The 22,170-nt window shown below is 50.3% G+C and overlaps 1 protein-coding gene across 3 annotated transcripts in view; it reads left to right on the forward strand.

Annotated features, from left to right (window-relative positions):
- NACC2 (NACC family member 2) overlaps positions 1 to 22,170 on the forward strand; it is a 52,703-nt gene that overhangs the window by 23,287 nt on the left and 7,246 nt on the right. Inside the window, exons 1-3 of one of the 3 annotated variants that reach the window (XM_082067602.1) lie at positions 6,045 to 6,093; positions 12,318 to 13,235; positions 20,002 to 20,169. In XM_082067602.1, coding sequence (XP_081923728.1) covers positions 12,380 to 13,235; positions 20,002 to 20,169 — 1,024 coding nt within the window. In that variant the 5' untranslated portion in view covers positions 6,045 to 6,093; positions 12,318 to 12,379. The other 2 variants (XM_082067603.1, XM_082067601.1) reach the window with 2 other exon arrangements.

Genomic DNA, 22,170 nt, shown 5'->3' on the forward strand with positions numbered 1-22,170 from the left:
AAACTTAGCGCTTAAATATTTTCCCAGGCAGGAAAAATAACAACCGCCACATTTGCTTTCCATGCAAAACATATAAATCTTGGAAAAGTTCCCGAAGTTGCGTGTTTAACTGTTCAGATCTGTGCGTTTGTAGAATAGAAGTGGTTATTCCCCTGCGTAATTATTTTCCTTTTAAAAAGAAAGCTAAAATGTTTGCGAGGAAGACATTTTAAGCGACTGCTGGGGATGAGCAAGAGTGAAGGGGGAGTCAAGTTTAATGATGATTGCTTCGCTTTGCTTTATCGCTGCTGGAAATGAAGCACCTTCTCCTCATCCCCTCCCCGCAAGGACTAACCACAAATGCCGCTTTTACTGGTGTGTTTTGGGGCTGTTTCTGCTTGTCTTATGCGTCTTATTGGTCGCTAGTTTCTTTTTAATCCTACCGAAATACAAGAGCTGTTACTGGAGTTTATTTAACACGATGGAGTCTTTGCATAGTTAAAATTGCAGATGTCGTATATGTTCCTTCCTTCCCAACAGCCCTGGTGTAGAAGATGCTGCAGTCGGATGCTCCTTTATTTACGCAGTGTGGGCAAGGGCTGGGAGTTTGATGGTCTCCGTATTATTGTCAAAAGATTATCGGGGTGTTCTTGGAGCTGGGATGAGGTGGGGTTGGGGTGCACCCAGCAGGACTTTGCCCAGGATGGCGATGTGCTCAGGAGTCTTTCCAGCACATCAGCCCTTCATAAGCACCTTGAACGTGGCTTGAAAGACGCTAGAAAATAAAACCACACATCAGTCTCCTATGCAGAAGAAAGAACTATCCTTAAAGCTTCTCTCCACGAGCACTTTCTGCATGTTTTGCTGTCATTAATAGTCACCATTCCGGAGCTAGAGATGCTTAATTTATGTATGTTCTCCCAGCACCTTTGTGTTTCATAGCGGTAATCACCTCTGCGGTGTGGCCGGGAGGCAGCGGCGGCTGCCGCGCTCCCTGGAACTCAGGGGTGAATCAAAGCAACTTTTTACAAAACAAGATTCTCTCGCTGTTGCAAAAGAGCTTTGGGGAAATCTGGTTTTTGTGGTTAAGGATCTTACTCTGATGCACAAGGAAAATTATGTGTAGCTTTTATTTGGCCCAAAGGATTCTTACAACATTATCCGTATTTCCTTTAATTTGTGGGATTTCTAGTAAATGGGCTTAAAAATAGGTCCGGGCAAGATGCCAGGGTACATATGAACAGCAAAAAGGCTTTGCAGGCTGTGAGTAGCGCGCTTTCACTTCTCCCCGGCGCGGGCTGGGGACATGGGGCAAACGCTCCCTTTGGGGTTCAATGTAGTGACATCTCTGGAATTCTTTGGAAGCAGATATTGCAGAAAAGGCCCCGTAACTCTTTAGTAGAACCAGCGCAATGTTGTTGAGCTGGACACAAGTCTGGAAAGGGAGCAGGACGAGCTGAGGGGACCCCAGTGGGGACCCTCAAACAAGCCCCTGATGGGACTTGAGGACCCTGGAAACGTGGGGTATGTGTAGGAGCAGAACATGGTGATTATAAATTGGTTTCTCTTTTTTTTGTTCTTTCGGCTTTTCTTTCTCTGCGTTTTCTTTAAGCCTTTTGTAAAATGGGGAAAATCTAATAAAGGAGAGGCCGTGGCTCGGGGCCGCGCTCCCAGCCGGGGGACCGGCTCCCTTCGGGACATGCAGCCGGCTCTCGCTTCAAAATCAATCTCTGCTCAAGTGACTTAGAAAAATGCATTTTTCCCTGGGGACAGCGACCCACTAAAGCCTTTCATTGAGACGCAGTGGGTTTATGCAGCTGCAGTCCCAGCGGTGAAGGGAAGGTGAGCGGGGAGGATGCTGGCCGTGCCAAAATGTGCCGTGCTGCAAAGTTTGGTTCATTTGATTTTAACTAAATCTTTGGGCATAGATCTGTAGAACTTTATTTTGTTTTGAGTACTGTGGATGCTGTATCTTTCTGTTGGGAGTAGCTGCTTGGGAGGTGGATGAAGAGGAGGGACGGGGACATGGATGAAGAGGAGGGACGGGGACATGGATGAAGAGGAGGGACGGGGACATGGATGAAGAGGAGGGACGGGGACATGGATGAAGAGGGGGGACGGGGACATGGATGAAGAGGTGGAATGGGGAGATGGATGAAGAGGAGGAACAGGGACATGGATGAAGAGGAGGAAGGCTTTGAGCAGCAGCAGCGTGTGGGGTGGGTGCAGTGAAGTGCAGGAACAACAGCACTACAGTCTTGCATTTTCACATGATGATGGTAATGGACTTCCATCAAATCAGAGGACCCCAGTGCTCCATGCAGAAGCAAGCTGGTTAGAGGGAGATCACTCGTGCCATTGGCAGCAGTGTACTAATAACACTTTTATTTCGAAGATATGAAGTTGCTTTACAGATATTAAGTCTTCTGGCGCCTCTGTGAAGTGGGGAAATGTGATGAACTGGGTTGGCAGCAGGCTCATGTGTGCCCCCCAGCACAGCCTGGCTCCCCCTGCCCACACCGGGACTGTGATTCTCCTTCAAAATCGACAACTTCAGAGCTGCTGTGGGACCCGACCCTGCAGGTCACAGGGGATGGGACTTGAAGTCCCACAAGCTGTTAACCCCCGGCCCGGCCCCACGGTGCCCGTTCTGGAGGGGGCAGGTGAGTTTGCTTTAGCTCTGATGAAAAGGGATCACGTCTGGGATGTGTCTGCAGGGCACGCGGCCCCGTAACACCAAACCTGTCCCCTTGAAGCATTGCCGGGATCTTGAGCCTTTTCCACGGGACTGATTCTGGTGGGTCCCGCAGCATCGTGCCACATTTCAGGAAAAAAGAGCAGAGAAAAACACCCCGTGCTACCCAGCATGGTGTTGGTACGTTGTGAGCAGGAATCATCTGTTTCCCTCTGGAGCTGCTGAGCACAAGCCCCCCAAGACATGGCTGACGGTTGGACTCGATGATCTTGCAGGCATCTTCCAACCAGCATGATTTATGATTCTAAGACACCCCTTTTCTCATTAAACCCGGGGGTTTAGCGGCTCCCACCCGACTGCCCAAGCACCGACCTCCTGCCGGCCCAGCGCTGTAGCACAAGTTCACGTTCAAAGTGATCCTTCAGATTTACCTCCCGTACTGGAGATCAGCTTTCCCGGCTGCCCCAGAGGAAAAGGCTCCCGTTGTCTTTTCAAAGACGAAGGTGAAATGAGCAGTTGTGGGTGCAGCTCGGTGGAAACTGCAGGTTTTTTAGGGGCTGCTGCTGGGCTCCATGGCCATGGCTGCGGCTTGGATGCCCGAGCTCCCCTCTTGGTATAGTGTCATCCCCGCTACACAGGCCTATAAGCCTCTTTGATTTTTCTTTTTAAATATAATTGTGTTTGTGTGTATAGCTTCCTTTTTTTTTTTTTAAAAGATTTTTAACTGAGAGACAGCAAATCTAATATTTTCTGTGTCTTGGATGTGTTGTGATTTACATTTGATTTTAGGCGTAATTAGAAATGCAAGTAGAGCGCTTTGTGTTTTACCTCTGCTTCAACTATTTATGGCATGATATGCAAATGAAGCAAGCTATGAATATTAAAGATTAGAGTATGTTACAAAGTATCACTGTCTTTAATGAGTTGGGTAATGGGCACAGGCTTTGCAGGCTCTTTAATATGGAGGTGTTTTATGTTGTGTGCTGTCTGGGCGGCTCTGCAGCCATCGACGCCGTGTTCGGTTACACCCCGGGAGAGCCGCGCTGTGATTTAAAGCCCCTCGAGCCCCGCTGGGCTGCGGGAGGTGGGTGCGATTCCCAAACGGCCCCACGACAAAGGCGGCAGCGGCTGGCGGAGGGTGTTGATGGATTATTTCACAGAGGCTGTTTCAGTTCTCGTCTAGGTCAATCCGTTTCATCTGCTGCAGCGTCGTAGATGGATCTGAGAATATGAAAGCGCTCGTCGACCTTTCAAGGTGCTTTGCAGCACTGGGAGGGAATCTTAAACACGCTCCTGCCAAAATGGAGCTGCTGCCTGTAGCCTCACGCAGACCCCACCAAATTAATTTTGCTGTTTCTCACCAGTTAGATGTATTAGCACAGAACCATTTTGGAGTTTATTGACACATCTGAAGGCATTTGAAGGAATATTTTATCTACTGGATAGCAGGGTTGGGAAGTGGGGCTCCTCGCGTTAACCCTTTCTTGCCGTAGGAGTCTGGGTAGCTTGGTTAGCACGGGTTTATCTCTAAACCGGCACATGGGTTTATCTCTAAACCAGCATTGTGGTTGGAAAAGGGGAAGGTGGCGATGTTTTTGGGCGCTGCAATGCATGCAGAGATTTCATCCGCGGGTAATCTGAAGAACAAACTTCTGCTGGAGCGCCGGGGTCCCCGCGGGATGCGGCGGATGCTGCGGGGGGATGCGGGAGGTGGGGAAGAACCAGCCAGATACGGAAAACAACGGATTCAGTGCCAAACGGGGCTTGGGGAGGGTGGGCGGCGAGGAGGGAGAATGAAGCATGCCCCAGGGAGCGTGCTTTCAGATTGGAGGTATTTAAATTACAAATTTTGATGAGGAAGATTGTCAGCAGTATTCAAAACAGTGCTTAAATTCTTTTGAAACACTGTCGAGCTGTGCTGTGGCAGTTGAAAAGTTTGGCACACAAGAACTTGGCCCAGAAGTTGCTGCTTGGGTTGGTTTTTTTTTCCTCCCTTTAAAACTCAATTCATCTGTATTCAAGTATCCAACATGCTTAAGAAAAAAACCCCAGCAGGCTCACGGTGGTTTGAGTCAGACCCTTGTGTGCGAGCGGAGCTGCAGAACTGCTTGGTCTCTAATATTAGGGGTTTCCTTGTTGGTTAATGAGCATTAATAACTATTTATAATTCTGCATTTAGAAAAAAAGTATAGTGCTTGTGCCTACCCATAGAAACAACCAGCAAACTAAACTGGGATGTAGAATACCCCTGCAATCCACCGGATTATTAACCCACCTGATGTTTCTGATGGGTTGAAGGGTGTGGGATCAGCTCAGTGTTTGCAGCACGTCGTGGAGACTTTCTTACCTATATATCAAACTTAATATTGTATATAATATATTGACCGCATATAATCTGTAGTATAATGTCATCTCTATATAACGTGATATTCTGGGCTGCAGAGCTGTCTGGGGGTGTTTTAGAGCACGTTACAGAAATAGTCACATTTTGCTTTGGGCAAAATCTGTTGGACCTGTACGTGGTTTTGTTGCAAAAGCAGAGAAGTCGGAAATGAAGAGACGATGTTGAGCTTGATGCTGCGATTCTGAGGGTGGGAACTGGGTCTGCAGGGGGGGTTCTCCCCGGGAAGTGGGGACAGAGGGAATTGTTTGCTCAATGTAAGCATTAAATGCAATATATGAAAAATGTGGGTCATCTTCTTTGCCCCCGTGTCCCTGGGGAAGGTTATCGGGTGGAGGTGACCACCTCACTTCACAAATTTGAGCTTTCCCAGGGTTTTTGCTCCATGACCACAAAGCTCCGTTTTGAAAGAACACCCAGTGCAATCGAGTATTTGCTTCTATGGACCTGGAGGTGCAGAGTTAAATGTCTGCAGTATAACTTCCCTTATCTGCAAGCTTATATTTCCATTAAGGATCAAGCTCAGATGCAATTGTAGCTTCACTTTATAGAGTATTAAAAGTTTAATGTATAAATGTCTTCCTTGGCCAGAACTTTTTGGCGGTGTTGTTTTCCAGCGCTGAATTCCTACAGAAAACCTGGAGATCCCAATATCTGCAAGTGCCGGGCTGCCCTCGAAGGGTTAATTACATTATACCTACTGGTTTTTTTTCTCTTAAAGCAGGGAGAATAAGCTGTAGCCAAAAGTAAAAGTCATTAATTTTAAGAGAGAGATGTAAGCAAAGTTTCCTTCCCCTCTGCAGGTTGGTCGGGGTAGGCTATGCAGTAATTGAAAAGTAAAGGCAATTGAATTACAGGCTCCTGTCCAAACCCAGCGCGATTTCTTCTGCTCTTTTTTTTCACGAGCTCCATTGCATCAGAACTAGGCAGTATTCCTGATGTTCTCATGTGTGTTAATGCTGACTCACAGACTAACTTGCACAAGAAAAAAAACACACAGGCAGCTCCACCATACTAGGTAATGAGCTCTAGCAAGAAGCAGCGTCTGATGTTTTGTAAGCTTTTTTTAATTGACCTTCTCAGCTATTTACTTTATTTTAAGGCTTTTCTGTTCCGTGCTGGCACGACGGTAGAACTGAGTCATGCATGTTATATATTGCTCGCTCTGCTGTTGTGCGCGAGGAGTGAGGAGAATACAATTGAGCATGGCACTTGTCTTTTTGATGTGTTACGGATGTGAATTAGTGTTTGCGATGGGATGCGGGCGATGCTCGCGGTGCGGAGGGAGCGGGTGCTGTGGCTGGTGGACACAACTTAGTCGGGGTCTTGAGCTTTTGTTATATTGCAAGAAATGGATTTCTGTGGAATAACTGTATCTTTTATCCGTGTCTCTCTCCTTTACCTTTTTCCTTGCAGCAATCTGCAAAAAAAAAAAAAATAGATTAAAATGATGCATTTTCTATTTTTGCTTCTCCTTGCTTTGAGAGCTCTTAAAATCACCCATAGATAAGGGGGGAGGGGAAAAAAAAGGGGGGGGGGCAGCAAAAAACAACACCTAATTAAAAAATAATGGCAATAACGTGCTTTGCCTTGGCTGAACGGCTGCACTTTGGGAGGCGGCAGCGGGCGGTGGGTGACCCTGAGCCGCGGTGGTGCTGCCGTGACTCACCTTGCAGCAGGACGGAGCCACCGGGCGTCCCCAGGGAGGGTTTATGGGGTCCCCAGGGACTGTTTGGGGGTCCCCAGGGAGGGTTTGGGGGGCCCCGGGCAGAGCTCCGTGTCGCCAGGCTGCCCTGCCCCTGGGGCTGCATCATCGGCGTTCATTTAATTCACTTTTCCATCTTTTATTTCCCTGCCCGAGCCTCCAGGTTTTTACTTTCCGTGCGAACTTTGAGGGTTATAAAGCAAAGGTGGCTCCGCGTCGGCCGCGTGTGCGTGGTTTGTGTTACCGGGCAATATTAGCAAATTCGGTGTCTGCTAGCTTCATAAGGCAGAAATAATCCTCTTTCCCCCTTTGCCACTGGCTGCTGCACTAAAAACAGGGGATGTCAGCGCTGTCCGCCGCTTGCAGCATTTCAGAAATAAATATTTCGGAGCTGCAGAAACAAATGCTGCAGGAGAGAAAAGGAGTCTCGGCATGACTGTCATTTGATTACCAAACTTAACCTTGTTTTCCTTCCCCGTGCTGTGCCGGCACCCGCGCCCGGTCCCGCTTGTGCCCCGTTTCTCTCCCTTCCCCTCCCCGCGGTTTCTCCCCCAAGCCCCGATGCGAGCGAAGGGGGACGGCTCGTTTTGGGGTGAGGGGCATATTGTTTTATAAAGCTCTTTTCTATGGTTCTCTTTCACTTCTTGCTCTCCCGACGCAGATCTGCAGCGCACGGGGGGGTATGCACAGCACGGACCTGAAGTGCGTGTTATTGGAGTGTATTTAACCGTTTATTTGACGGAACGGGACCTCACCGTCAGCTTCGCGCTTTGCCGTTGCGTGTTTTCCTTCGGGCTTATGTAAAAAGTGCATTTCCTTTTCATTAAAAGTGGGGGGGGGGGGGGGGGGAATAAAAGCTTGGAGCAAGAGCTGGGTGGGTGACACCCCAGCGCTTGGGGGGACGGGCGGCTTTGGGGCCCCTGCCCTGTGGGGTGACATCCCCCTGCCAACCTCAAATCCAAGGGTGGGATTGCCCCCCTCTCTCCTCATTTACAGAAGAAAGAAAAGTTTCCTTTGACCCTTTGGGGCCTTCAAGGGCAGGACTTTTCAGCTCTTTTCTTTGCAGGGGTTTTGGCTGGGGGGGTGAAGCCCTTTGGCTGCTTTGTCCCCCACCGCGGTCCGGCTGCCTTTGTCCCTGCCCCAGCTGCCCCCAGCGCCTCTTCTGCTGGAAACTGGGGATCTGGGGGTTTTTGGGGGGAACAGGGTGAAGTCTACAAGCCTCTGTACATTGGCTAAAGGAAAAAGACAATTTAAATACATTATCTAATGATTCCTGATAACTCCGAGGGGAGCTCTGATGCCAGCATCTTATTCTAGGTCGGTGCTTTTTTATTATTGTCGCCTTGCCCCAACCTTTCAGGCCTTGGAGCAGGAAAATAGTTTAGAAAAGAGCAAACCTGGTTTGGTTTTATTGTTTGTTTGTTCCCCAAAGCGCTTGGGCAGAGGATTCTCAAACTCCTGGGCAAGTTGTATCAAATAACAGCTGCATTTTTAATGAGCATCTTGTGACAAAGGCTATGACTTTACAAAAATCGTGCAGACATGTGCAAATCGGCTGGTATATCCGAGAGGTGGAAAAAAAAGAGGCTGCGAATAGGAAACAAAATGATGTTTTGCTTGAATGGTCGCGTATCTGAAATGATCGGAAGGGGGTGGTTTTCATGCAGTTTTGTCCCAGTTTTCCCGTTTGGTAGGACGTGTCCATCTCATCATCTGTCACCTGTAGGGCACGGCAGCCCAAAGGGGACGGGCGGGGTTTTTGGGTGGCACTGGGGGCTCCTCCTGCACCCTGGGTGCAGCTCAATGTGGGAGCCGAGTTTGCAAAGTTCAGTGTACATGTGTAACTGCAAAGGTCATTTCTCCCGCAGCACCGTTCTCCCTGTGTCAAATGGACCGAAGGCATTTCAAACCATCCCAAAGTAGCTTGGTGCTTTGGCTTTGTTGGTGTTTTTTTGAAGCATATTTAGTAGAGGATATTTTTAAGTTAGACATTATCAAGTGTTATTGCATTCACTATCTAGTCACAGTAATATTTTGTTGCTGTTGTTTTTCGGGGATGAGAGGTCGCGTGGTGAGCAGGTTCTCCTTGGTTTTCAAGGTTGGTGGGCAGGTTTTCCTTTGCTTTCAAGACTGTCTTGTTTTATTTCTTGGGGTTTTTTAGGGGGTTTGGGTTGTTCTTTTGGTTTCATTTGTGGGGGTTTTTTTCTATATTCTGGTCATTAAAAGGCCAGGACAGAGGTAGGAGGAAGAAACAAAAATCCAGCAGGCTTGGCCCATGGTTTATTGAAGCGGTTTGGACTTTTTCAGCTCACTGGTGCGGGGTGTCTCCAGGGCAGGGGGTTGTGACGGGGCTCAAAGGGGTCCCATCCAGTGCCCCCCTGGTCCCTCCAGCTCTAAGGGAGCAATCGCTGGAAGCGAAGAGGAGGAGATGGATCCTTCTCCACCATCATCTGCCACCCGCATGGCCAAGGCTTCCTTCAGGCTCCTGGGGGGAGAAGTTACATTTCAGCAAAGCGCATTTAACGACAGTAATTCTCACAGATCCGGAGTGGATCTGCTTGCCATGGCGACTCTTCTCCTTCTCCGGTGGAGGTTGGCAGTGCTGTGGTTGGAAGAGCTCTTGGGCTTGGCTGTCAAGGCGTCTTCTCTGACCTCCTTGCAGGATGTCACCTTGGTGCCTTAACCTCATCGTCACCACCAGCCAGAGATCCCATTGTCCCGACGCCAGGTTTGGATGAACTTGTTGAGCTCTCCCAACTCCTGGAGCTCCTGTGCTGGAGAATCCCGGCTCTGCGGGGCGCTGGGAGACCGCGGGTCCCGTGGGACGCGGAGGTTGCTGGAGGAGCCAAAACCAGCACATCGCCAGCCCCGGGCGCTCAGCGGCGCTTCTGCTGCTGCGGCCTCCAACCTAATGCACCAAACGTCTGCTTGGACGGTGGAAGCGCGTGATGGGCAGGGGGGGTCGTGCCGGAGCTTCGCTGCCCTGTCCGCGCTCCCGCACTCTTCTCCTGGGAGGACGGCTTCACCTCTCATCTCTCACATTTTAACTGTGTGTGACCATCCGAGCGGGGCCATCGAAACAAATCTAAGAGCAATAGCAGAAATAAAAGCGCTCCGGGCGAGAGAGAAGTAAGCAAAGTGAGGCCCCACCCTCTTTCCCAGAAAAAAGCACTAAACATGCTCAATAAACGCGAAGGTAATTTAAAATCTGAATCCAGGAGACAATGTGACTAGGATTTCATTACTTAAGCAAATGGATTTGCTTTTAGTGGATTCAGCCACAGACTGAAAGAAGCTTTCCCCAAGGGGTAAACATTTTTCCTGCCTTTGAAAGGCTTTCTTGTATGGGGCGGGGGGGAAGGCTGGGGGCCAGGAATAAGGACTGGGGCTGCATGAGCACCTTTATTTTGGGCAGATTTGGGCATTCCCAAAGCTGTGCATTTGGGTGGGTGGTTTTGAGGAGCTCCTGGCGTGGGGTGGGGGTGCAGGGGGACGCTGGGGGGTGCAGGAGGATGCTGGGGGGTGCAGGGCGGCGCTGGGGGGTGCAGGGAGATGCTCTCATCCCTTCCTCCATCCGCAGGAGTTAACCAGCAGCAGTGCCAGCTCTGCAGACTGTTTGGAATAGTTTAAATGCTTTGACACTCTGGATGTACTAGATGGCAGGGGAGGCAGTTTACAGCGTAATTCATATGCAAAACTGCACTATAAATTTAAAACCTGTCTCAGTTGCCGTGGCACCACTAAGCATTTCATCAGCATACAGTACAGTATTTCTGCCATCTTTGTTTGCATTGCAGTGACTCATCAAAAGTCTGTCTTGTACCAACACTGAGAGCATTCCTCTGGCACTGATATTTCTCTGTTTTTAAAGCTTCGGTTTGAAACTGGCATTTACTTCAGGTCCCTAATCAAAGGGCTCTATTCATTGCAGAGAGCAGCCTGAATGTTAATCTGCATCCGGCCTATTCATTTGGATGCTGTGCGCTGCCGGGGAGATTTGACTTGGTAAAAGCTTGAGCTGCAGCACATACAAACCCAGGGTTTGATACTATATTTTATTTCTCCTCCCCCGAGCGGTCGCCGGTGCTGCCGACAGCGGCCGGGGGGACACGGGGGGCGCGGGGGGCAGCGATCCCCCCGGCGAGCGGTGCTGCCGAAGGTACGTTCGCTCCCGGCGCCGCAGCCACCGGCAACTTCTCGCTCGGGAGAATTTTTTTGAACCATGCAGATACAATTAAATTGGCTCTGAGTGTGTTCCCTTTTCTTCCTGTTACCCCGTGGCCTTGCAGATAGGACTTTTTTTTCTCTCCCCAGCAGTGGGAACAGAGCAGCTCTTTGTGGGTTATTATTTTCTTTTCGGAGGAGATTTTTTTTTTATAAATCTTTCTCAGATAAACTTCTCTCTTTCTTTTTTTTTATGTTGTTCTTAGGAGCTTTCAGTACTAGTTAACCATAGTTTTGCTTCAGTAGCATTTGAGGCAAACGGGATTTTAAATCGGGACTCTTGCGTGAAGCTCAGGGAGGGACGGGGGGGGTTTGTGCTCCAGCTGGTGCCGGTGAATCCGCGGTGGTTTGGAGTTCGGCGCACGGGCTGCGCTACCGACACCTGCCCCGCCGGGGCTCGGGGGTCGTGGCTGAGCTCCCTGCGCCCCCCAGGCTTGATTTGCTGCGTGGAAGGAGGAATTATCCCCATGGCCCAAAGGTACAGCCGGCCTGGCCGGGCGGCCGCGCGGGATGAGCCGGGGGGGCCGAGCCGGAGCCGTCACCTTGAGCCCGGTGTGAGGTGACCCGGGGGGTCCCCGGTGCCGCTGGGCTGGGGGGGGGCTGGGTGGGGGGCCCCCCTGCCCCGCTTTGGCTTTAGGGGAGAAAAATAAGAAGACAACTTGGTAGGCGGCTCGCTGCGGCATGTTGGTTTGTTTTATTGGGGCTCAAATATCTGACTTAATTTGGAGATAAGCCTCGTTTTGTTGGAGGATAAAGCTGTTGAGAAGGGGTTTAACTGTTGAAATGCTCCCTCTTTCTGGTGCGAATGGGAAGATTGCTTTTCAAAGTGCTTTTTCCTGGGAGCTGTCGCTCCGGCAGAATCCTGTATTTATTTCAGGCAGAATGGCACATTGTTTTATAAATATCTTTTCTGTAGTTTCAACATAGCTACTGGTTGTTGTGTTTCTTATATAATGCTACCGGAGATTTGTCTATCTTATGTTTGCTGTGCTGTTCGCTCCTCTCCCGTTACCGTTCAGATTTTCCTGCATAAAGTAAAACCCCCGGGGGAATAAATCAGTGGTGCTGGTTTAAACAGACCACAGCTTGAAGAAAATACTCGCGTTTTTTTGGAATATCCCTTGCCATCCACCAACAGCATTTCTAACATTGTTTGAAAACACGGATAAGTAATTTTTACAAGCAATTGCTTTTCCGCATGGGCTCTCAGAGCTTGGCTTCGAGCCTTTGATGTGGGGTGAGGTGGGTTCCTCTGCTTTGGCGAACTGTCTAAAAACGCTGTGCCTCTCTCCCTGCCTTCTCCTCTCTTTCAGATGTGCCCTACTTTGGATATTCCTGCATTGAATGTCTGAGGAGCTCCAGCCGATCCTGAGCCATGTCGCAGATGTTGCACATAGAGATTCCCAACTTCGGGAACACCGTTCTGGGCTGCCTGAACGAGCAGCGGCTGCTGGGGCTGTACTGCGATGTGTCCATCGTGGTGAAGGGCCAGGCCTTCAAGGCTCACCGGGCAGTCCTGGCCGCCAGCAGCCTCTACTTCCGAGACTTGTTCAGTGGGAACAGCAAAAACGCCTTTGAGCTGCCGGGAACCGTCCCCCCCGCTTGCTTCCAGCAGATCCTCTCCTTCTGCTACACCGGGAAGCTGACCATGGCGGCGAGCGAGCAGCTGGTGGTGATGTACACGGCGGGTTTCCTGCAGATCCAGCACATCGTGGAGAAAGGGACGGACTTGATGTTCAAGGTCAGCTCTCCTCACTGTGACTCTCAGACCACCATGATCGAAGACCCCAGCTCGGAGCCACAGAGTCCCTGCAACCAGCTGCAGTCGGCCTCGGCGCCCTACGTCATGTCCCCCTCCATGCCCATCCCGCTCCTCACGCGCGTCAAACACGAGAACCTGGAGCTGCAGGCGGCGGCCCTGCCCGGCAAGCGGCCCCTCGAGCCCGGCGCCAGGGAGGGGACAGCTGCTGGTGGCCCCAACGCCGCTCCCCTGAAGCTCTCCCGTGTCTCCTACTACGGGATGCCCAACCTGGCCACCCTCATCCCCAACGTCCAGCAGGTCCAGTACTCGCAGGGGGAGCGGACGAGCCCCGGTGCCAGCAGCATCCCCACCACCGACAGCCCCACCTCCTACCACAACGAGGAGGACGAGGAGGACGACGAGGCGTACGACACCATGGTGGAGGAGCAGTACGGGCAGATGTACATCAAGTCCTCGGGAGGCTACTCTGGTAATGGACTTCTCGCTCCTTGGGTTTTGTGCTCTCCTTCTGTGCTTGGTCCTTCTCCAGCCAGCACAGGGAGTTTTGGGCTTGTTCAGCGGTATTTTAGGGGGCTTCGTTTGGTTATTCGTATAGCAGAAAGTGACGCATGTGGTGGGCTTGGTGCTGGTGCCTGGATATGGCGGGGGTTCCTTGTTTCAGACACAAGGTGTGAACTGTGGGGTTGTCCTGTGCAGGGACAGGAGTTGGACTCGGTGATCCTTGTGGGTCCCTCCCAGCTCAGGACATGGTGTGATTCCTCAGGCCAGCACCCCGCGGCCCCGGGCAGTTTGGGGGCTCAGACTGAGGACCAGGGGGCTCAGGACCGGAGGGGGAGATGCTCGAGGGGTCGCTGCAGGTGGAACTCGCGGCATCCTGCGCGGGGCCTGGCCCAGGAGCTGCAGGGCGCTGTGCTGCAGCTTTGATCCGCGGTCGCTGCCCTGGAGGGACGTCCCACCCGCCCTGGCAGCGCGGAGCATCCTCTGCCTGGAGCTGCTCTGCCCGCCGCGGTTCTGTGCTGATATTGCCGGACCGACTTTGCAAATATTTAACTGTTGTTTGTTGAAGAGCTGGCATGCTTTCCTAAAAGGCGTTTGATTTTGTTCCTAAGCAAGGGAGAAGATTTGACAAATATGACCAGTTCTGTCACTTAAAGCCAGGCTTTCCCTATTACTGAGAGTGGGTTCCTCTCCACACACCAACCCATCCCATCCCAGTGTCCCCTTGGCGTGTCCCCCTGCCAGGCACCAAGCAGATAAGCTATATTTTCCAAGCATTTTCACCAAGCCATGTGCAAAAGGGGGAGAGCACACTGCTAGAGATGTTACTATTTTATTATTCAATATATTTGCTGAGGAAAACAGACAAGCCAGTTGTGGAAAATGAGCCTCAAAAGCCCGTCTGCTCTCTCTGCCGTGCTTCACATCCCAGAGCTTGGTCCAAAACGGGCGAGGGGTAGCAGGATCGGGAGATGGGGACAAGGTTGGGGTCCCCTCCGTGGCTGTCCCCCCTGGTTGCCAAGACCGAGGGAAATCAGGCTGGTTTCCTGCTCGCTGCTTTTGGGTTTGTTTTGCTTTGTGCTTCCCCACTGTAGAGCACCCAGTGACCAATGTGGGTTTGCCGTGAGCATTATTCTTCAGAGCAGTGGGATTATACCTGTGGACACAGCGTTTTCCTTCGCTGTCACAGGACCAGTTCACGCTGTAATAGAACAGAATAAATTCCGGAGGCGAGGGCAGGACCAGCCCCGGGACGGGACAGGCAGCAGCTACTCACCTGTACCTAATTCTTGTGGTGTGGGAGTTGTTCCCATTGGAAAAGGGAAAATCCGAGCAGGTTTCTCGGTTGTCGCTGGAGATCCAGCCCTCGTGCCAGAGCCGGGCATCTCACAGCAAAGCTTTCCTGCTTGTTTTCCGTAGAGAATAGACTTGACCCATGTCACGATGCCAAGGAACAGGTGGGGAGCACAGCGCTGCTGTAAGGCTCTAATATACCACATTTCTGCTAAAATATCTCTCCCCCACCAGCACGCTTCAAGGGAGTTTCCTGTTTTAAGTAAGCCAGCTATAGTATCAGGCTTCCTGGAAAAGCGGGCACACAAAAAAGAGATTAAAAAAAATAAAACCTAAGCTATTCCATTATGGTTTGGACTTGTACAGCTAACTGTGTTTTAATTACTCGGGATAAACTGTACCCTCAAAAGGTGCAGAATAATAAAACCATAAGATGGAAGAGAGAAGCCAGCTAATCCTGCTCCTGGCGTGTAGATCCTGACAGCCTTACAAAGGCCTGGGGGAGGGGGGAGCCCTTTAAAATAGTGATTGCCAAGGTTTCCAAGAGCCTCGTTTGTAAAAACAAAACCAAAGCCAAAGCAGAGCACAGCAGCTGAAGCCCTGAAACTCAGAGATTTTTTGTCTTTATTCTTCCTCCTTTTTCTCCACTTTTTCGTTGCTGATGCATTGGCTGAGCTCATGCTGGCGAGCAGGTGGTGGGATGCTGGTGGTTGATGTTCTGCGCTCCTCTTGAGCATCATTCACCTCAAGCATCACCCGCCTTGAGCATCACCACACACTGCAGGACCCCGCTGAGCCCGGGGGGCACGAAGCCTCTTCTTGCTCCAAGGATGGCGTTATTTAGTTTTTTCCACCCCTTTTTATAGTCAGAACCACGCTGGATCTCCAAAGCCAGGACTAGAGCAACAAGGAGCACATGGTCACCTTGGCCAAGGGTTGGATGGTAGAAGAGGCAACCAGGAGAAAGTCTTTGCGATGTCCCTCTTGCAGCGGTGACACTGGTGTGACGGACCAGGAAAAGCGCTGGACCTGCAAAAGGAGCTGCAGATAAATGAGAGGATAAGCCCGGTCTTAAACACAGAGTAGGTTTAGGTGTCAGTAGGCAGGGTGGCAGCTTGCAGAGGGAGGCAGGAGAAGGAACATCGGCTCCCACCGGCCTCTGGCCGCGTTTGGTGGCCGCAGTGCCACTGCCACTGTCCCCTGCCCGCCCGCTGCTGCGTCAGCCTGGGAGCATCAGTAAAATGGCTCCTTATTCTGTAACTAGGGCTGGTTATGGAGAACACATGGGCCTGAAGGACACGAGTGAGGCTTAACGAGGTTTCTAGCATCTGATCTGAGAAACGCACCACTCCAGAAAATATTAAACAAAAGGAAAGTATTTTTATCCTTGTTAATTACAGCGTCGTGGGCCTGATCTGAAGTGGGTTTGAGCAGGACTTGCAGATGCTCGGCGTTCTTCTGCGCCGAGCCGCGTTCTCGTCAGTCAGCTCGCTGCTCAGCAGATGCAGTTAATTGAATTCTGACAGGCGCAGGCGAAGTTGCGCGAGGGTCCGTCCTCCCCTGCTCCTGCTGCGCCCGTTTGCAGCGGAGAGGAGGAACCTTTGTGCAGCAAATGGCTGGAATGTAAAGGCTGGGCTTGAAAGTTATGAAATCCTGAACCGACAAGAGCACACTTCATTAAAAATTCATCTAAAATAGCCATTATAGAATAGTTGTGGTAATTAGCTGAGAGAGTAGTTTTCTCTCCTGGCCTCTGATTCCTGACAGTAAGGAAAGAGGGCAAGAAACAGCCCGGAATGCGCAATGAGCGGCTCTGGCCGGACGCAGCCTGGGGCCGGTGCGCTGCGGCGCTGGAAATCGCGGCTGGCGACACCGGATAATTGCAGCTGTAATGAAGTAGCCGGTTCTAACCGCGGGAACGGTGATTCGATCCTGCGAGGACCGGGGCCGGTCCGACCCCGCTGCGCACGGGGGGTGCTCCCCAGCAAAGAGCTGCTGGGGTTGTGTTGGGAAAACAAGGTGTTTATTCACCCGGACGCTTCTCCTGCGGGTTCCTGTCGGGGTTGCAGGCAGCCCTGCTGCGGGACGTGCCGATGGGAGCCGGCAGCGCCCGTCCCGGCGCAGGGGGGACGGCAGAACCCGCAGCCCCTGGCCTTTTTTGGCATTAAACCTCCAGCCCCGGTTTCCTCCCTGTAAAACACAGATGTTTAATTTTAGGCTGGCAGATGTTTCACTCCTGGCTGAGATCTAAACTGAAGGCGAGATAGGGGTATTTATAAACCAGTAGTACTTTTCCTATACTAATTCCAGGTTACCTCCCTGTATAAATAGGTCACAAATCAAATCTCTGCATTCCAGTACTTTGTTATAAATGTGCTGTTTGTAAGACGTAAACCGTCCCGGTTGGGACCCTATCGTATATCTCTCTCGCAGTGCGTACGTGTGTCGTCTGCGGCCCAGGTTTACGCACACGGACAGATGCTGGCGATGCCAGGGATGCTATTTTTGGGGTAGTCCCACTGCCAGTGGAAAATAGGCTAATGGGATAAAAATGTTTGTAAAATGTCGCTGTTTGCAAAGAAACTTCTTGCCGTGTAGAGAACAGGAGGGAATTATCCACGTGTTTGCGTACGTGGTGACGGGCGGTGGAGCAGATGGAGGTGGTTTTGTAGCCGTTGTGGTGGACCAGGGCTCCTGACTTGTGGGTCCATGTTGGTTTCTGCATCTCAGAATCCCATTCCTAAAGCATTTCTGGCCCCAGGCACCTTGGGCGGGATGTGTGACCATCCTGGTGTCACGAAAACCATCACGGGCTCAGCAGGGGGGTGGTGTAGTGGATTTCTGAGGTTTTGGGGACAAGGGGGACATGTGCCCCAGCATCAGGCAAAGCCAAGAACTCCCAAACTCCAGCTTTCCTCTGAGCGTGGACCAGTGAGGTGGTTTGAAGCTGCTTCTTCAGCCCCAAAACTGGGGATATTTCCCATTCTTGACCACTTGTTGCCAGACGCAGCATCCATAGAAGTTTGAGATGGAAGCATATATCTGAATAAATAAAATATCACAGTGTTTGGCTGGCAGCTCTCGTCGCTTCCTCCGTCACCATTTCCTGCCCCTCTCCGCTCCTTTCTTGGTCGTGAACAAAACCATATTAAACAATACTTTGCATTGTTTGCCCCTTTCATTCAAAGGGAAGGAACCGCTGCCCTCCGAAGATACAAATTAATTAGAAGCGAATACTATCCTGTTCTCCGGAGCAGAAAGGCCAAACAGACTGGCTTTCTTTGAAAACGTGGGACCAAAGTGTCTCTTGTATCCTGCTTCTTTACATAACCGATTGCTATCTGCTCAATTGAGGTGGCACTGAAAGGCCTGAATCTTCGGTCAGTTTTGTTTGGTATCATTGAATTCGTGCTAATGCTTCACTGGAAACAAAGTCCAAGAAAATGATTCATGCCCGTGTTTAATAAGAGATTTATAGACAGCGAGCCAGCGGGACAGATGTAACCAAAATAGAATAGCGGATTGAGTTACGCTTGGGCTTTTTAGCCTGAATTTTAGTTCGCTTTATGAAGTATTTGATTTCACAAGGAAAAAAATGTAAACTTTACCTTTTGGTTCAACCTGCCAAGGACTCTGAGCTGACTGCCGTGTCCATTCCTCTCCCGTGGAGATTCACACTTGGTTTTGTTTCCTATTTATTTGTATTAATTATTGTGCTGTAGCCCACCTGGGTGATGCTCAGGCCTGGCCAGAGAGCCCATGGAGGAAGCACAGCGTGGTTTCGGGTTCCCCGGACCTCATGCCCCTCTGCTTTGGGTTTGTTCAAGCTGGAAAGAAGTCCTAGGAGTTGCTTGGATATACTCTGCTTATCACTCTTGGAAAGCAGCAGAAATACAGGAGGTCTTTCAGATGCTCCCTCTGCATGAGCAGGAGATGACCCCGATCTCCACGGAGCAGGTGTCTGGATGCTCGGGAGTGTGTTAAACAGGGAGATATTGCAGCTGGTGACAATTCCGTGTGTCGGTGGGTCTGTACAGCAGCACCGCAAAGCGCTTTGCACGGGTAATTGGGCCATGATGGCAAGAGAAGTTCATTTCAAAACATCGCGTGGGTTGTTCTGCTCTTTGGTCCCTCATCGCTGGAGGAAGCGCTGCTCCTTCGGTCCAGCTCCATAAACAAGGGGCATCCTCCCCGTATTCCAGCTTTTTCGGGGTTTTTAGGAAGGGATGGTGAGGAGGGGACGGTCCCAGCCCCGTGCTGGGTGTCGCGGGGCATGTCCCACTTAGAACACTGCTCCCATTGTCCAGGAGCCATCGCCCTTCGGTTACTGCAGCAACAAGTCTGCAAAACTTGTAATATTATCTAGAGAGTGGAAAAGTGGCCCCCAGAACACCGAAATAATTGCAGGAAAGGACACCTCCCGAGTAGGAGACATTTTGAGTGCAGGAACGCTAATCGCTGGGTTGTTTTCTTCTCTCTGTATTCACAGATAGGGAGGCACAGAGCTGGGTTTGCACTTGACCCGTTATCAAATGTTTTTGGGGAGAAGAGATGGATCTTGTGGAGCTGGGCTGCTGTTCCGAGCTGCCGCTGCTCCCACCCGTCAGGCCTCTTTTGCTGTGAAAGATTATCATTTTAAGCAAGCCTGTGCGCTTGCACTTGTAAATGTGCTTTAGAAAGGGAATCCTCGGGATGTCCACAGGACCCAGTGCTGTGGGACATCTTGGTACTTACAGCCATCCCATGTTACTGGATGCTCTGGGTGTTGTGTTGGGGTGAGTCATGGCTGCATCCTGGCAAAAACCCAGTGATTTGGCTTGGAAGCCACAGCTTAATGATGTTTTTTGGCTTGTTGGTTGGGGTCTCTTGTTATCAAGAGGGAACATTAACCTGCGAAAGGCAGAGGAAGAGAAGGTGCTTCGGGGGGTGAGCTGCAGCTTGCAGGAGGTGCTGGTGGGTTCTGTCCTCGGGTATACCCACACAGTCTGGGTTTGAGCTTCAGCAGGAAAAGCAAACATCAAGAGAAGTATTTATGGTACCGATGCAGGTCTTTAACAACCTCGGGTGATTTATCGCCTGTTGTAGAGACTCCTGGTACAGTCACCTGCCCGTCTTGTGGGGGCACCAAGGAACCAGCTCCGTGTGCTGCGCTTCCAGAACGATGCCGGCTGCACGGAGGTGCCCATTTTCATAACTCATTAACTTAGGAAAAGTGAAAGAATCCCTCTCACAGAACCTGAACATGCACATGAAACCACTGTGGTGGATGGTGGGGGAGACCAGATGTTTCCACACAGTCAAGTGGCATCTGCCCCATGGCCGATAGCTCCGGTGCGGGGAGGAATATTTCCAAGAGCTACCTGCAAAAGTGAAAATCTGACCTTTCATTAATGTTGTGTCTGCATAATAAACTGTTTTCATGGTTTTCCCTTTTAATTTTGAAGTTCCTCCAGAGAAGCCAGAGCAGATCCCACTGGAGAACCGCTCCTGTGTCCTCATCCGACGGGATCTCGTTGCTCTCCCAGCCAGTCTCATCAGTCAGATCGGATACCGCTGCCACCCAAAACTCTACTCGGAAGGAGATCCTGGAGAAAAACTTGAGCTTGTTGCAGGTAATGAGGGAGAAACTTTTCTCTGCTTGATAATGCTGGAGATTACTGCTGTTTTCCTTCCCGAAACGTGTTCATCTTGCACCGTTGCTGCAGTCGTGCGTCTCGTGTGCCCTTGCTGTGCCTTTCTGGATTATTCATCACCAATCATCCTTCAAAAAGTTTTAAGTTTCCTTTAATTTGCTGATGGAAAAATGTGTCATTAACAGGATTTATTCAATTGAATTAATTTAGCATTTTAATTGAATTCTGCAGCTTGTGTTCTTCCTGATTGGTGTGGGCCGCATTGCAATTGTATTTTGATTTAGATGTGCAGATCTTAGAACAAAAAACCCCAAACCATCACATTATAAGATTTGCAAAGCAATGGAGATACAATTTGTGTCAGTGAACAAGGTTTGAAAACACCCTAAAAGTTTTTCACAAATTGAGAATGTTACTAAACTGTGAATCGCTGCAGTAGGAAGGGAGAGAAGGAATTGGGTCCGGTCCTTTCTTTTCTCTTTATTTTCATTTGGGGAGGAGAATTCGCTACTCTGTGCAGGATTTCTGGCCAACCCGGGGTGGGAGATGGTGCCATTGATCCTGCTGGTGTAGATGAACTGATTTGGCACCACAGCCCGTTCCCGCTGCCCGGATGAGGAGGTTTCATTAATACCTGTAGAGCCCTAGGTACAAAAGGACGTGTGGCAGCACAGTCAATCCAAATCACTTGTCCTTTCTTTCTGGTCATTTAATTCTTAGTGAGCAGCATGATTTTATTGTCAGTGTGTAGGAGGACTCTGGGTTTCAGAGGATGCCCAGAAAGGTTTCAGCTCTTTGATGTGAAACAGGAGTCAAACGCACATGCTGTAGCACAGCAGACAACCACAAATGTTTATTTCGTATTGGGAATATTCATTTGGTACCCATGTACATTTTACACGAGCCTTCTTAAAACCATCAAGTGGTGCAGGTTATTTTCACAGTGAGAGCTGCAAATTGGCTTGAGGCAGCTCTGTTTGATTTGCATTTTTCAATCTGGAAAAAGACAAAAAAGTAGATTAATATCTCTAACCGATAGTGGCCGCTTGGGTTATTTTGTATTTATTAAAGTGAAGTTACCCTGGGTAGCGTCTGGCATTCCCCCCATGGCTTATCTCTTCAAACACCACTGCTGAACAAAGTTCATTCCTGGCTTGGACCTGGTGTATTTTTCCTTTGGTCTCTGGTTTTTCATGCCACGATTGACTCTACAAACTTCAGCAGCTCTCTCCAAGAGGGTCTTCAGCAACCCTGGTGGTCATCGTGGCACGGCAGATGGACAAATATAACGTGTGGAAGAGAACGCATGGGAGGAACCTGGCCAGACAGGGGATGGCTCGGAGATCCGGGGCCATTATTGTGATTTTCGGGGAGCTGGTGGGGTCTGGCCCGGGCGGGGGCTGCTCTGCAGCTCTGTCTGCACCCAGAGGGTTGGGGACGATCACCCATCGGCTTTCCTGGAAATCCAGGAGGTCATTTTATTTCTCCAGTAGATGTTTTTTCTATCTTAAGAACAGCGTTCTGCATCCGAATACAACCCATTATTTAATCTTAATTAAAAGCAACTACTAAAACCCTCTCACTTGACAAATGGGATAACGGCCTGCGAGGCAATGCCGAGGCAGGAGCCGTTCGGTCCCTGTGAGCTACGCGCAAAGTACAAGTGTTTGATGAGGAACCTGCGGTAAAGCGCTGCCAGACCCCGGCCGTGGGAAACCGCTTTGGCAGGGGCTCCTTTTCTTCCAGAGAACATCCTTAAAGACAGGATTTCAAAGTCAGCAGTTCCTGTGCGTTAGAAGGAAAATTCCCTGCTCACCAGAAGTATCAAGAGGTGATGGCCTGGGGTTTTTGGAAACAGATCTGTAGAGTAAATGAGGACCTTTCCTGTGCTAGACGGGTTAGTTTTCCTTTCTTTCTAGTTATATGTTCTGTGATCTTTCGCTTGAGAAAAGAAAAGGCCAAATGGTTTGGGGTTTTCTT

The sequence above is a fragment of the Streptopelia decaocto genome (assembly GCF_964273445.1).
Source record: "Streptopelia decaocto genome assembly, chromosome: 17".
In the NCBI taxonomy this organism is placed as follows: Eukaryota; Metazoa; Chordata; class Aves; order Columbiformes; family Columbidae; genus Streptopelia; species Streptopelia decaocto.